Source organism: Hylobates moloch, unplaced genomic scaffold (assembly GCF_009828535.3).
Source record: "Hylobates moloch isolate HMO894 unplaced genomic scaffold, HMol_V3 SCAFFOLD_7, whole genome shotgun sequence".
Taxonomy (NCBI): Eukaryota; Metazoa; Chordata; class Mammalia; order Primates; family Hylobatidae; genus Hylobates; species Hylobates moloch.
Window position 1 is genome coordinate 125,784,295 of NW_026652282.1, and position 11,842 is coordinate 125,796,136.

At 44.4% G+C, this 11,842-nt stretch overlaps 1 protein-coding gene and 1 pseudogene across 1 annotated transcript; both read left to right on the forward strand.

Moving 5' to 3' along the window:
- Positions 1-1,105: 1,105 nt before the first annotated feature.
- On the forward strand, positions 1,106-4,537 carry HMGB3 (high mobility group box 3). The gene is made up of 4 exons (XM_032757777.2): positions 1,106-1,264; positions 1,555-1,694; positions 2,894-3,068; positions 3,542-4,537. The coding sequence occupies exons 1-4, from the start codon at positions 1,115-1,117 to the stop codon at positions 3,677-3,679; spliced, it is 603 nt and encodes a 200-aa protein (XP_032613668.1). The 5' UTR covers positions 1,106-1,114; the 3' UTR covers positions 3,680-4,537.
- Positions 4,538-9,459: 4,922 nt separating this feature from the next.
- Positions 9,460-10,050, forward strand: LOC116811433 (large ribosomal subunit protein eL19-like; annotated as a pseudogene).
- The last annotated feature ends 1,792 nt before the right edge of the window (positions 10,051-11,842 follow it).

Here is an 11,842-nt window from a genome sequence, read left to right on the forward strand (position 1 = left end):
AGTGCCGCGGCTGCCGCCGGCCCGGCCGCACACCCCCCGCGCGCCGCCACCGCCGCCGCCCCCGGCCCCGCGCGTCCCCCGGGGATGACAGCGGCGGATTTCAGGGGCACTTTCTTTCATCAGGAGGCTTTTGACAAAATGGAAGGTGAATTACGGGTGTCCCGGTGACCCGGCACGGAGGCCGAGGCGGGCTGCCTGCTGCCGGCCGGGACTCCCCCGCTCCCGGTCCCGCCCCGCCCGGGCCGCCGCTGCGGGGCTCTGTTGGGCAGCCTCGCGGGCGGCTGCTGCCAAGGGGAACTCTTTAGTTTTACATGATGACCTTGGGTGTGGGAAAAGGAAAAGATGGCGGGAAGCTGGGGGGTGGGACAGGGACGATGACATGCCGCAGCTGCATTTTTATTTGGAAACTTTGGAGAAAGTGTTCTCGGCTGGACCTGCGTTCTGGGTTACAGATGAGCACGACTAGCCCTTTTGATACACCCTCCCCCTTTAGATAGTGACGAAGTGATGAATTGAACTAATAGTACGGGGGTACCTGCTCACTTTCCAGATCTCCGGTGTTGTAAAGCCATTTTTTATAAGCCAAAACGCATCAACAATAGTAACAATTTCAGATGTCCCCTACATGTAGTTCTCCTGCTTTGGTCTTGTGTTCAGCAGTGGTAAGAGTTGTTTTTAATTGCGTTAACAGTTAGCAGATGACCAGATAGTCTTAAGTGATAGATTTCAAGCTTCTATCACCCCCACCAAATGTGTCCTCTCCGTGCCCTTCCCACTTTGTGATTGTAGTTTCCAAAACATAGCAGTTCTGTAAACGTAACACTGAGTACCCTACTTGGATCGGCTCCATTTGGAGAACTTGATCGCTCTTGAGAAGTAACTTGCAAACCAGCGCGCTTCGTGCTGGTCAAAAGTTAAATGACAAGCGACAGTGAAGCTGATTTCTTTTCTACGCTGCCTTCTGCCACTGGTGTCCGGCATTGGGGGAAGGGGACTGCCTAACAGCAAGTGTGGTTTTAATTTTGCTCTGCCTTTGGTACGTCTTGTAGTTCTTGTCAATTCCTCCTTGCTTTTCCTCATTGTATTTCTTTGTTTCTCTTCTATCACAGTCAGGATGGCTAAAGGTGACCCCAAGAAACCAAAGGGCAAGATGTCCGCTTATGCCTTCTTTGTGCAGACGTGCAGAGAAGAACATAAGAAGAAAAACCCAGAGGTCCCTGTCAATTTTGCGGAATTTTCCAAGAAGTGCTCTGAGAGGTGGAAGGTATTTTTCTTTTGTACCCTTCAAACTAGTCTTAGTTGGGTTTCTCACTTCGGGGTTACTTACCTTCAGAATTTCTCCCAGCTAGCTGCTTGCTTCCTCTTTTACTTAGAATCAATTTTGCTTAAGAATTTTGTGTGTGTGCTTTTATTTTTTTAAGGCCCTGCACAGGTTTCAGGCCTTTACTTACCCCCTTTTGCAAGTGGTTCTAGCAACTGCCAGTTTAATCACAAGAAACTGAATAGGTATGTGTTCACTGCATCAAGGGATTTAACGAGTCCTGTTCTTTGCAGACGATGTCCGGGAAAGAGAAATCTAAATTTGATGAAATGGCAAAGGCAGATAAAGTGCGCTATGATCGGGAAATGAAGGATTATGGACCAGCTAAGGGAGGCAAGAAGAAGAAGGATCCTAATGCTCCCAAAAGGCCACCGTAAGTGACTGTAGGATTCAAGATAACAATTAATACCTTTTCTTCTGCTTGGAGGATTTGGTTTTTTGGTCATCCTGTATTTCATTTCAAAATGAAATATTTTTTAAAAGATACTTAAAAGACGGCGATACCTCTGCAAACCATTCTGTACTTGGGCTTTACGATGCAGTGCCAGCGTTTTCTGTGGTTAAGGCTGAGGTGTTTGTGGGCTGTGCGTGCACATTCACAGTGGTTGTCTGTTGGCCTTTCCATTGTGAAGGAGGCACTCTAGTTTTGGTTGTCAGGGTCCTTGAAGTATGTTCTTTATGCCTTTCCCAGTAACTGAAAGACTGAGACAGCACCATATATATATGCGCGTATATATACGCATATATATTATATATGCATACACACACACACACACACACACACACACATATTTTTTTTTTTTTTTTTTTTTTGAGACGGAGTCTCGCTCTGTCGCCCAGGCTGGAGTGCAGTGGCGCCATCTCGGCTCACTGCAAGCTCTGCCTCCCGGGTTCACGCCATTCTCCTGCCTCAGCCTCTCCGAGTAGCTGGGACTACAGGCGCCCGCCACCACTCCCGGCTAATTTTTTTGTATTTTTAGTAGAGACGGGGTTTCACCGTGGTCTCGATCTCCTGACCTCGTGATCCGCCCGCCTCGGCCTCCCAAAGTGCTGGGATTACAAGCGTGAGCCACCACGCCCGGCTATATATATATTTTTTGAGATGGAGTTTCGCTCTTGTTGCCCAGGCTGTAGTGCAAGGCACGATCTCAGCTCACCACAACTTCCACCTCCCGGGTTCAAGTGATTCTCTTGCCTCAGCCCCCCGAGTAGCTGGGATTACAGGCATGCACCACCATGCCCAGCTAATTTTTTTATATTTTTAGTAGAGACGGGGTTTCTCCATGTTGGTCAGGCTGGTCTGAAACTCCCAACCTCAGGTGACCCGCCTGCCTCGGCCTCCCAAAGTGCTGGGATTACAGGCGTGAGCCACTGCGCCTGGCCTAGCACCATATATTTTTCTAACCTTATACATTTTAGAACCTACAACTTTGTAGCATTGTATATGGTATCATGGATTACTTCACTTTAGGGAGAAGTCATAGTGGGAGGAGGGAGATGCTACTCAGGAATGTGGGATTTCAACTTTAACTCAATTTTTTTGTGGTTTCTCATGTATGTAATTCTTCCAAGGTCTGGATTCTTCCTGTTCTGTTCAGAATTCCGCCCCAAGATCAAATCCACAAACCCCGGCATCTCTATTGGAGACGTGGCAAAAAAGCTGGGTGAGATGTGGAATAATTTAAATGACAGTGAAAAGCAGCCTTACATCACTAAGGCGGCAAAGCTGAAGGAGAAGTATGAGAAGGTAAGGTGGGGCTGGTATCCTGGACCGGTGAACAGGCAGTGGCTCTGCTATCAGTAGGTTGCAGGGCATGTGGCAGCTTTGCTGGGCTGAGTACTTAGCATAGCGCTCAAGGGCCCATCCCCCTGCAAGGTACTGGTGCTGGTGTTCATGCTTTTTTTGACAGGTCTTTGTTTTGGGGACAACTTCAGGCTTGAAAAATTTTGCTTACTCTTTAAGAAAAAAAAAAAATGGTAACAGAGGATTTGATAGTGCTACTAATGTGACTTAAAGGACACTTGAACACCCATTAACTTTTAAATTCGAATATGGCTAAGAACCAAATTCATATATGGAAACACTTCAAATATATGTGATAGCAGCACTGGCGTACTTGATTTCAATTCCTGTCCTCTTACCTGAGATGAGGACTGCATGTTTCTACTTTGTGTTAAAACAGCCGCATACTTATTTGAAATGTGTCCCTGTTCCTCTAGGATGTTGCTGACTATAAGTCGAAAGGAAAGTTTGATGGTGCAAAGGGTCCTGCTAAAGTTGCCCGGAAAAAGGTGGAAGAGGAAGATGAAGAAGAGGAGGAGGAAGAAGAGGAGGAGGAGGAGGAGGAGGATGAATAAAGAAACTGTTTATCTGTCTCCTTGTGAATACTTAGAGTAGGGGAGCGCCGTAATTGACACATCTCTTATTTGAGAAGTGTCTGTTGCCCTCATTAGGTTTAATTACAAAATTTGATCACGATCATATTGTAGTCTCTCAAAGTGCTCTAGAAATTGTCAGTGGTTTACATGAAGTGGCCATGGGTGTCTGGAGCACCCTGAAACTGTATCAAAGTTGTACATATTTCCAAACATTTTTAAAATGAAAAGGCACTCTTCGTGTTCTCCTCACTCTGTGCACTTTGCTGTTGGTGTGACAAGGCATTTAAAGATGTTTCTGGCATTTTTTTTTTTTTTTATTTGTAAGGTGGTGTTAACTATGGTTATTGGCTAGAAATCCTGAGTTTTCAACTGTATATATCTATAGTTTGTAAAAAGAACAAAACAACCGAGACAAACTCTTGATGCTCCTTGCTCGGCGTTGAGGCTGTGGGGAAGATGCCTTTTGGAGAGGCTGTAGCTCAGGGCGTGCACTGTGAGGCTGGACCTGTTGACTCTGCAGGGGGCATCCATTTAGCTTCAGGTTGTCTTGTTTCTGTATATAGTGACATAGCATTCTGCTGCCATCTTAGCTGTGGACAAAGGGGGGTCAGCTGGCATGAGAATATTTTTTTTTTAAGTGCGGTAGTTTTTAAACTGTTTGTTTTTAAACAAACTGTAGAACTCTTCATTGTCAGCAAAGCAAAGAGTCACTGCATCAATGAAAGTTCAAGAACCTCCTGTACTTAAACACGATTTGCAACGTTCTGTTATTTTTTTTGTATGTTTAGAATGCTGAAATGTTTTTGAAGTTAAATAAACAGTATTACATTTTTAAAACTGTTCTCTATTATAACAGTCAATTTCTGACTCACAGCAGTGAACAAACCCCCACTCCATTTTATTTGGAGACTGGCCTCCCTATAAATGTGGTGGCTTCTTTTCTTACTCAGTGGCCAGTTCACTTAGGGCTGAGATGAAGGAGAGGCCACTTGAAGCTACTGTGTGATTTTGTTTGTGTCTGAGTGGCATTCAGATGAAGTCTGGAGGAGCTAGGAGAAGGACATAGGCAAGGTTCAGCAGCCTTCCAAGGTATAGGAAGGTGGGTGATTAGGACAGGCTATCTAGGTTTAACTTTTGTCCCACCTCCACCCCCTGTTTTGTGGGGCCAAATGCATTGCTAAACAGCAATTTCAGAGTATGGTGTGTCAAAAATTAAGGCCTTATTTTTTTTCTCTTTCACCCCTACCCCCTGTGCTCCTGGCACATATCACGTTATTTGTGGTGCCCAAAGGGTCTTGAGCCTGCTGCTGGTCTCCTGGATGCCAGTGAGGGTATGTGGGATGGGGTGGTGGGGTAGGGGACAGCATCCTTTTTTCGCTCCTACTTTACTCCTTCAAAACACCAAACACCCCAAGGAAGATTATAGGCTCCATCTTGGGCCACCTGAGCTATAGGGCAGGCTAATGGAATCAACCATTTCTAAGCACTAAATGTATCATGAAAAGTTGAATGGCCTACTCATAAGTTTAGCTCATGCACTGGAAATGTAGATTGATGTTCAATGTTAAACTGGAAGAAGCTTGGTTTGTGTGTCAGTGGTTATATTAGTGGCTAGTGGAACATTTTATCCAGGTTGGGGTGAGGGGAGATGGCCACAGTAGCAAGTGGTGACACTAAATACCATTTTGAAGGCTGATGTGTATATACATCATTACTGTCTGTAGCAATGAAGGATACAGTACTGTGTTGTGGGTGAGTGTTGCTGTTGCCCAGCATTAATATTTGGGTGTGTATGTTTGAGGCTGTGAAACACACAGGAGTGTTTTCGTGGTATTAATTTGAAGAGAAAGCAGCTTTTTCTTAAAATTCACTGTTCAGAAACTTGCATGTCTGGAGGCGGTGTCCTCTCCACCCTGTCGGGTCCCGGATGAGTACAAGTTATGGTCACGGTCACAGCCTGATCTCTATGTATTCATAGCCATTCGCTCTCCCATCAGAACTGTTTGTCCTGAATGTGTTCCGCTAGTTCTAGAAAATGACTACTAATTTAAAAAACTCGGTTATGAGGTTTGCCCAGAGGCACTTGTTCCAGAATTTCCCCTCCTGCTTCAGCCATGTCCTTGTCACTTGGCATTCTAAGCCAAAGCTTTAGCTTCCCAATTCATGATGTGCTAGGCCAAGATTCGAGAGCTGTTGCCAGCCTCGTCAAATATGGAAGAGAAACAACCTGCAGTCAAAAGGGAGTGATTTGTTAAGTGGTGCGCGTCTGTCTCGTAACTAGATGTACCAACCAGGGAAGGGCAAAGGATGGAAAGGGGTAACTTTTGTGTTTCCAAAGTAGCCAAGCAGAAGTGGGGAAGCAGTTTAGCCAAATGATCTTTGATTGGGCAAACATTGAGTTTTAAAGAGGCTGTCAAGTTGGGGCCACTTGGTCCATTAGCTGGTGCAGCAAGATCACTACTCGATGTTTTCACACTGTCACAAGATGGCTCTTCTAGTGGAATAATGCCCTAGTTTCTCTGAGATGATGTAAGTGGCATGATGTTACCTAAGGCTTAGGCTTAGCTTGATTTCTGGGCCCACTGTATGTGTTCTTAAGATGCCAACCTGTTGCTTTTTTTTTTTTTTTTTTCCATTTAAAAGGATAGTACCTACTCCCTCTAACCACCTCACCCCATTCTTGAATGACATTTTATCCTTCGGAAAGAACAAGGCTGTGATGTAGTGACTATTGTCTGTGTCTCCTGTGTGTGTCTGTTCTTGTCACAAATGTATTTGGGGACGTTGGATGCATTCATTTTCTGTAATAAAGTTTCTTAATCACTCTTCCCAAAAAGTAATCAGTGGGCTGGCTGCGATCTGTCTGAGATACTGAACCTCTGTGCTTTTGGTTGATTATCATCAAGGTTTTAGAAGTACAAACTTTGTGGTAACCATAGATCTGAACTACTAACATTTAGTGGAATGATACCATCAAAATGACACAAGTGTTAAGGACTCCAAAGCCCCAAGATCAACCTCCTGGCCCGAGGCATAAGGGGGAGTTGGCTCTGAAGCCCTGGACCAGGATAAATAGGCAATTTGCAGGATGCTAAGGAGCTATTTGATACAGTGGTTGGGTACTTGTAATCAGCCAGCCCTGCCCACAGGGCTCCTCGAGGCCAAGGGTCTGGGCTTAGTTGGCTGACTCAGCCATGCCCAACAAGGAGTTCTGGATGAGAGCCACAGGGACTGCTTGCTGTTCTTGGCTCCCAGCTCAGTTTTCTGTGGAGCCCGAGGCTACCTGGTAAGGAAAGGCCATTGAGCCAGCTTGGCAGCTCCAAGCTTCCCTTACTGCATCAACCAGAGCAGCCTCCCATCCTGTTTTATATGTTGGGCATCCTACGATTTCAGCTGTCAAAAGAAGCTGGGATACCATATCAATAAAGGGAAAAAGACACATGATCATCTCAATAGACACAAAAACCTTGACAAACGCTTTCATGATAAAAAACAAGGGTAGAAGGGAACTTCCTCAACCTGATATAGGACGTTTAGGAAAACCCATGGGTTTATTCATGATTGTACTAGAAGTTCTAGCCAGAGCAATTAGGCAAGAGAAAAGGAGAAAACATCCAGACTGAAATTGAGAAGACAAAGCTATGTCTATTTGTAGATGATATGATCGTGTATACAGATAACCATAAGGAATCTCCAAATAAAACTGCTAAAAAAAAGAATTGATCAGCTGTAGTATACAAGATTAACATACAAAAACTAGTATTTCTATATACCAGCCATGAACAATCTGAAACTAAGAAAACAATTCTCTTAAATATCTACAGTAACATCAAAAAGAGTAAAATATTTAGGAATGAACAATATAAGTGCAAAACTTGCATGGGGAAAAGTACAAAACATTAAAGACCTAAGGAAATAGACAGTCCACGTTCATGAATGGGAAGGTTTAATATTGTTAAGATGGCAATACTCCTGAAATGGATCTGGAACGCAATCTCTATCAGAATCCCAGCTGGCTTCCTCTAGTAGAAATCAGGCTGATTCTAAATGTCATATAGAAATTCAAGAGATGCAGGAGATACCCAGATCAATATTGAAAACGGAGGATTCACATTTCTTGATTTCAAAACTACTTTATTAAAACATTTTTTTTTTTTGAGACGGAGTCTTGCTCTGTTGTCCAGGCTATTGTGCAGAGGCACAATCACAGCTCATTGCAGCCTCAACCTCCCAGGCTCAAGGGATCCTTCCACCTCATCCTCCCAGGTAACTGGGACTACAAGTATGCACCACCGCACCTGGCTAATTTAATTTTTTTTAGAGACAGAGTCTCACTGTGTTGCCCAGGCTGGTCACAAACTCCTGGACTCGATCCTCCTGCCTCGACCTCCCAAAGTGTAGGGATTACAGCACACCCGTGAGCCACCGCACCTGGCCTGATTTGAAAACTTGACAACAAAGCCAGGTGCAGTGGCTCATGCCTGTAATCCCAGCACTTTGGGAGGCCAAGGCAGGTGGGTCACTTAAGGTCAAGTGTTCGAGACCAGCTTGGCCAACATGATGAAACCCCATCTCTACTAAAAATACAAAAAAAAAAAAAGGGCAACATATTGAGACTCTGTCGCAAAAAAAAATTAAATTAGCCAGGTGCGGTGGTGCATACTTGTAGTCCCAGTTACCTGGGAGGATGAGGTGGAAGGATCCCTTGAGCCTGGGAGGTTGAGGCTGCTATGAGCTATCATGGTGCCTATGAAAAAACCCCCCCATTACTAAAAAAAACACCAAAAAAAAAAAAAAAAAAATTCCAGGCATGGTGGCACATGCCTATAGTTTCAGCTACTCTGGCCCGAGGCTGAGGCAGGAGAATCGCTTGAACCCAGGAGGCAGAGGTTGCGGTGAGCCAAGACTGGCCACTGCACTCCAGCCTGGGCAACAGAGTGAGTGAGACTCTGTCTCAAAAAAACAAAAACAAACAAAAAACCCAAAAACTTACAACAAAGCTACAGTAATCAAGACGGTGTAGTGCCAGCATAAGGACAGACATATAGGCCAATACAATTGTGAGTCCAGAAATGAACCCAGACATTTGTGGCCAACTGATTTTTCAATAGGGATAAAAATAACATTCAATGGGGGAAATAATTTTCAACAAATGATGTTGGGACAACTGGATATCCATGTGCAAAGGAATGAATTTTGACCCCTCACAGTGCATTCAAAAATCAATTCAAAATAGATTAAAGACCCAAATGTAAGAGCTACAACTATAAAATTCTTAGTAGGAAACATAAGTGTGAGTTTCATGACCTTGGATTTGGCAATGGTTTCTTAGGACACCAAAAGCACATGCAACTAAAGAAAACAATAGATAAGTTGAACTTCATTAAAATTAAAACAAACAAAACTTTTGTGCTTCAAACAGTACCACCAGGAAAGTGAACAGACAACCTACAGAATGGGGGAAAATATTTGCACATCGTATATCCCATAGGGATCTAGTATTGAAAATATATAAAGAACTATTACAACTCAGCAATAAAAAGACAACCCAATTTAACAAATGAGCAAAAGATCTTAACAGACATTTCTCCAAAGAAGATGTATAAATGGCCAATAAACACATGAAAAGATCCTCAGCATCATTAGTCATCAAGAAATTTAAATCAAGACTATAATAAGATACCACTTAACACCAGCTAGGATGGTTATAATAATGATAAAAAAGGGAGCTCTTTCCTTTCGCTGCTGCGACTACAGCCATGAGTATGCTCAGGCTTCAGAAGAGGCTCGACTCTAGTGTCCTTCGCTGTGGCAAGAAGAAGGTCTGGTTGGACCCCAATAAGACCAATGAAATCGCCAATGCCAACTCCCATCAGCAGATCTGGAAGCTGATCAAAGATGGGCTGATCATCCACAAGCCTGTGATGGTCCATTCTCGGGCTCGATGCCAGAAAAACACCTTGGCCCACTGGAAGGGCAGGCACATAGGCATAGATAAGTGAAAGGGTACAGCCAATGCCCGAATGCCAGAGAAGGTCACGTGGATGAAGAGAATGAGGATTCTGCACCGGCTGCTCAGAAGATACTATGAATCTAAGAAGACTGATCGCCACACGTATCACAGCCTGTACCTGAAGGTGCAGGGGAATGCGTTCACAAACAAGCGGATTCTCATGGAACACAGCCACAAGCTGAAGGCAGACAAGGCCCACAAGAAGCTCCTGGCTGACCAGGCTGAGGCCCGCAGGCCTAAGACCAAGGAAGCACGGAAGCGCAGTGAAGAGCATCTCCAGGCCAAGAAGGAGGAGATCATCAAGACTTTGTTCAAGGAGGAAGACACCAAGAAATAAAAGCTCCCCTTTTGTCTGTACATACTGGCCTCCGTAATTACATAGATCAGCCATTAAAATAAAACAAGCCTTTATCTGCTTGCCATAAAAAAGAAAAAAAAGATAAAAAAGGAAAATAACTAGTATTGGTGAGGACATAGAGAAATTACAGTCCTGGTACATTGCAGGTGGGAATGTAAAATGGTGCAGTCGCTATGGGAAACAGCTTGGAGATTTTTCAATAAGTTAAACATAGAATTACCATATGGCTCATCAGTTCCACTCCTAGGTATACACCCAAAATAATTGAAAACAGGTATTCAAACAAATACTTGTACATGAATATTCATGTACATAATTTGTTTTTTTTTGAGACAGCGTCTTACTCTGTCACCCAGGCTGGAGTGCAATGGTGCGATCTTGGCTCACCGCAACCTCCGCCTTCCAGGTTCAAACTATTCTCCTGCCTCAGCCTCCCGAGTAGCTGGGATTACAAGCGCGTGCCACCACATCCGGCTAATTTTTGTATTTTTAGTAGAGACAGGGTTTCACCACGTTGGTCAGGCTGGTCTTGAACTCCTGACCTCAGGCCATCTGCCTGCCTTGACCTCCCAAAGCGCTGGGATTACAGGCATGAGCCACCATGTCTGGCCTCATGTACATAATTTTTTTTTTTTTTTTTTTTTTTTTAGACAGAGTCTCGCTCTGTCGCCCAGGCTGGAGTGCAGTGGCATGATCTCAGCTTACTGCACCCTCTGCCTCCCAGGTTCATGCCATTGTCCTGCCTCAGCCTCCCGAGTAGCTGGGACTACAGGTGCCTGCCACCACGCCAGGCTAATTTTTTGTATTTTTAGTAGAGACGGGGTTTCACCGTGTTAGCCAGGATGGTCTCCATCTCCTGACCTCTTGATCCGCCCGCCTCGGCCTCCCAAAGTGCTGGGATTACAGTTGTGAGCCACTGCGCCTGGCTCATGTACATAATTCTTAATAGCCAAAAAGTGGAAACAACCCAAATGTCCATCAAGTGATGAGTGGATAAAATGTGGTATATCCATATGAAGAAATATTGTTCAGCCATAAAAAGGAATGAAGTACTGATACATGCTACAACATAGATGAACTTTGAAATAATTATGCTAAAGAAGCCAGTCACAGAAAATTACATATTGTGTGATTCCATTTACATGAAATGTCCCTAATAAGTAAATCTACACAGAAAGAAAATAGGCTGGGCTCAGTGGCTCATGTCTGTAATCCCAGCACTTTGGGAGGCAGAGGCGGGCGGATCATGAGGTCAAGAGATCGAGACCATCCTGGCCAACACGGTGAAACCCCGTCTCTACTAAAAATACAAAACTTAGCCGGATGTGGTGGCGTGTTCTTGTAATCCCAGCTACTCAGGAGGCTGAGGCAGGAGAATCGCTCAAACCCGGGAGGCGGAGGTTGCGGTGAGCCGAGATTGAGCCACTGCACTCCAGCCTGGTGACAGAGCGAGACTCTGTCTCAAAAAAAAAAAAAAAAAAAAAAAGATTAGGGGTTACCTAGGGCTTGGAGTTATGGGGGGAAATGGAGACTGACTGCTAATAGGTACAGAGGTTTTTGGTGGATAATAAAAATGTTCCATAATTAGTGGTAATGGTTTACAACTCTGAAGTTTCTAAACATTTTACATTTTTAAATTTAATTAAAAATTTTTTTTTGAGACGGAGTCTTGCTCTGTCACCCAGGCTGGAGTTCAGTGGCATGATCTTGGCTCACTGCAACCCCCACCTCCTGGGTTCAAGCTATTCTCCTGCCTCAGCCTCTCAAGTAG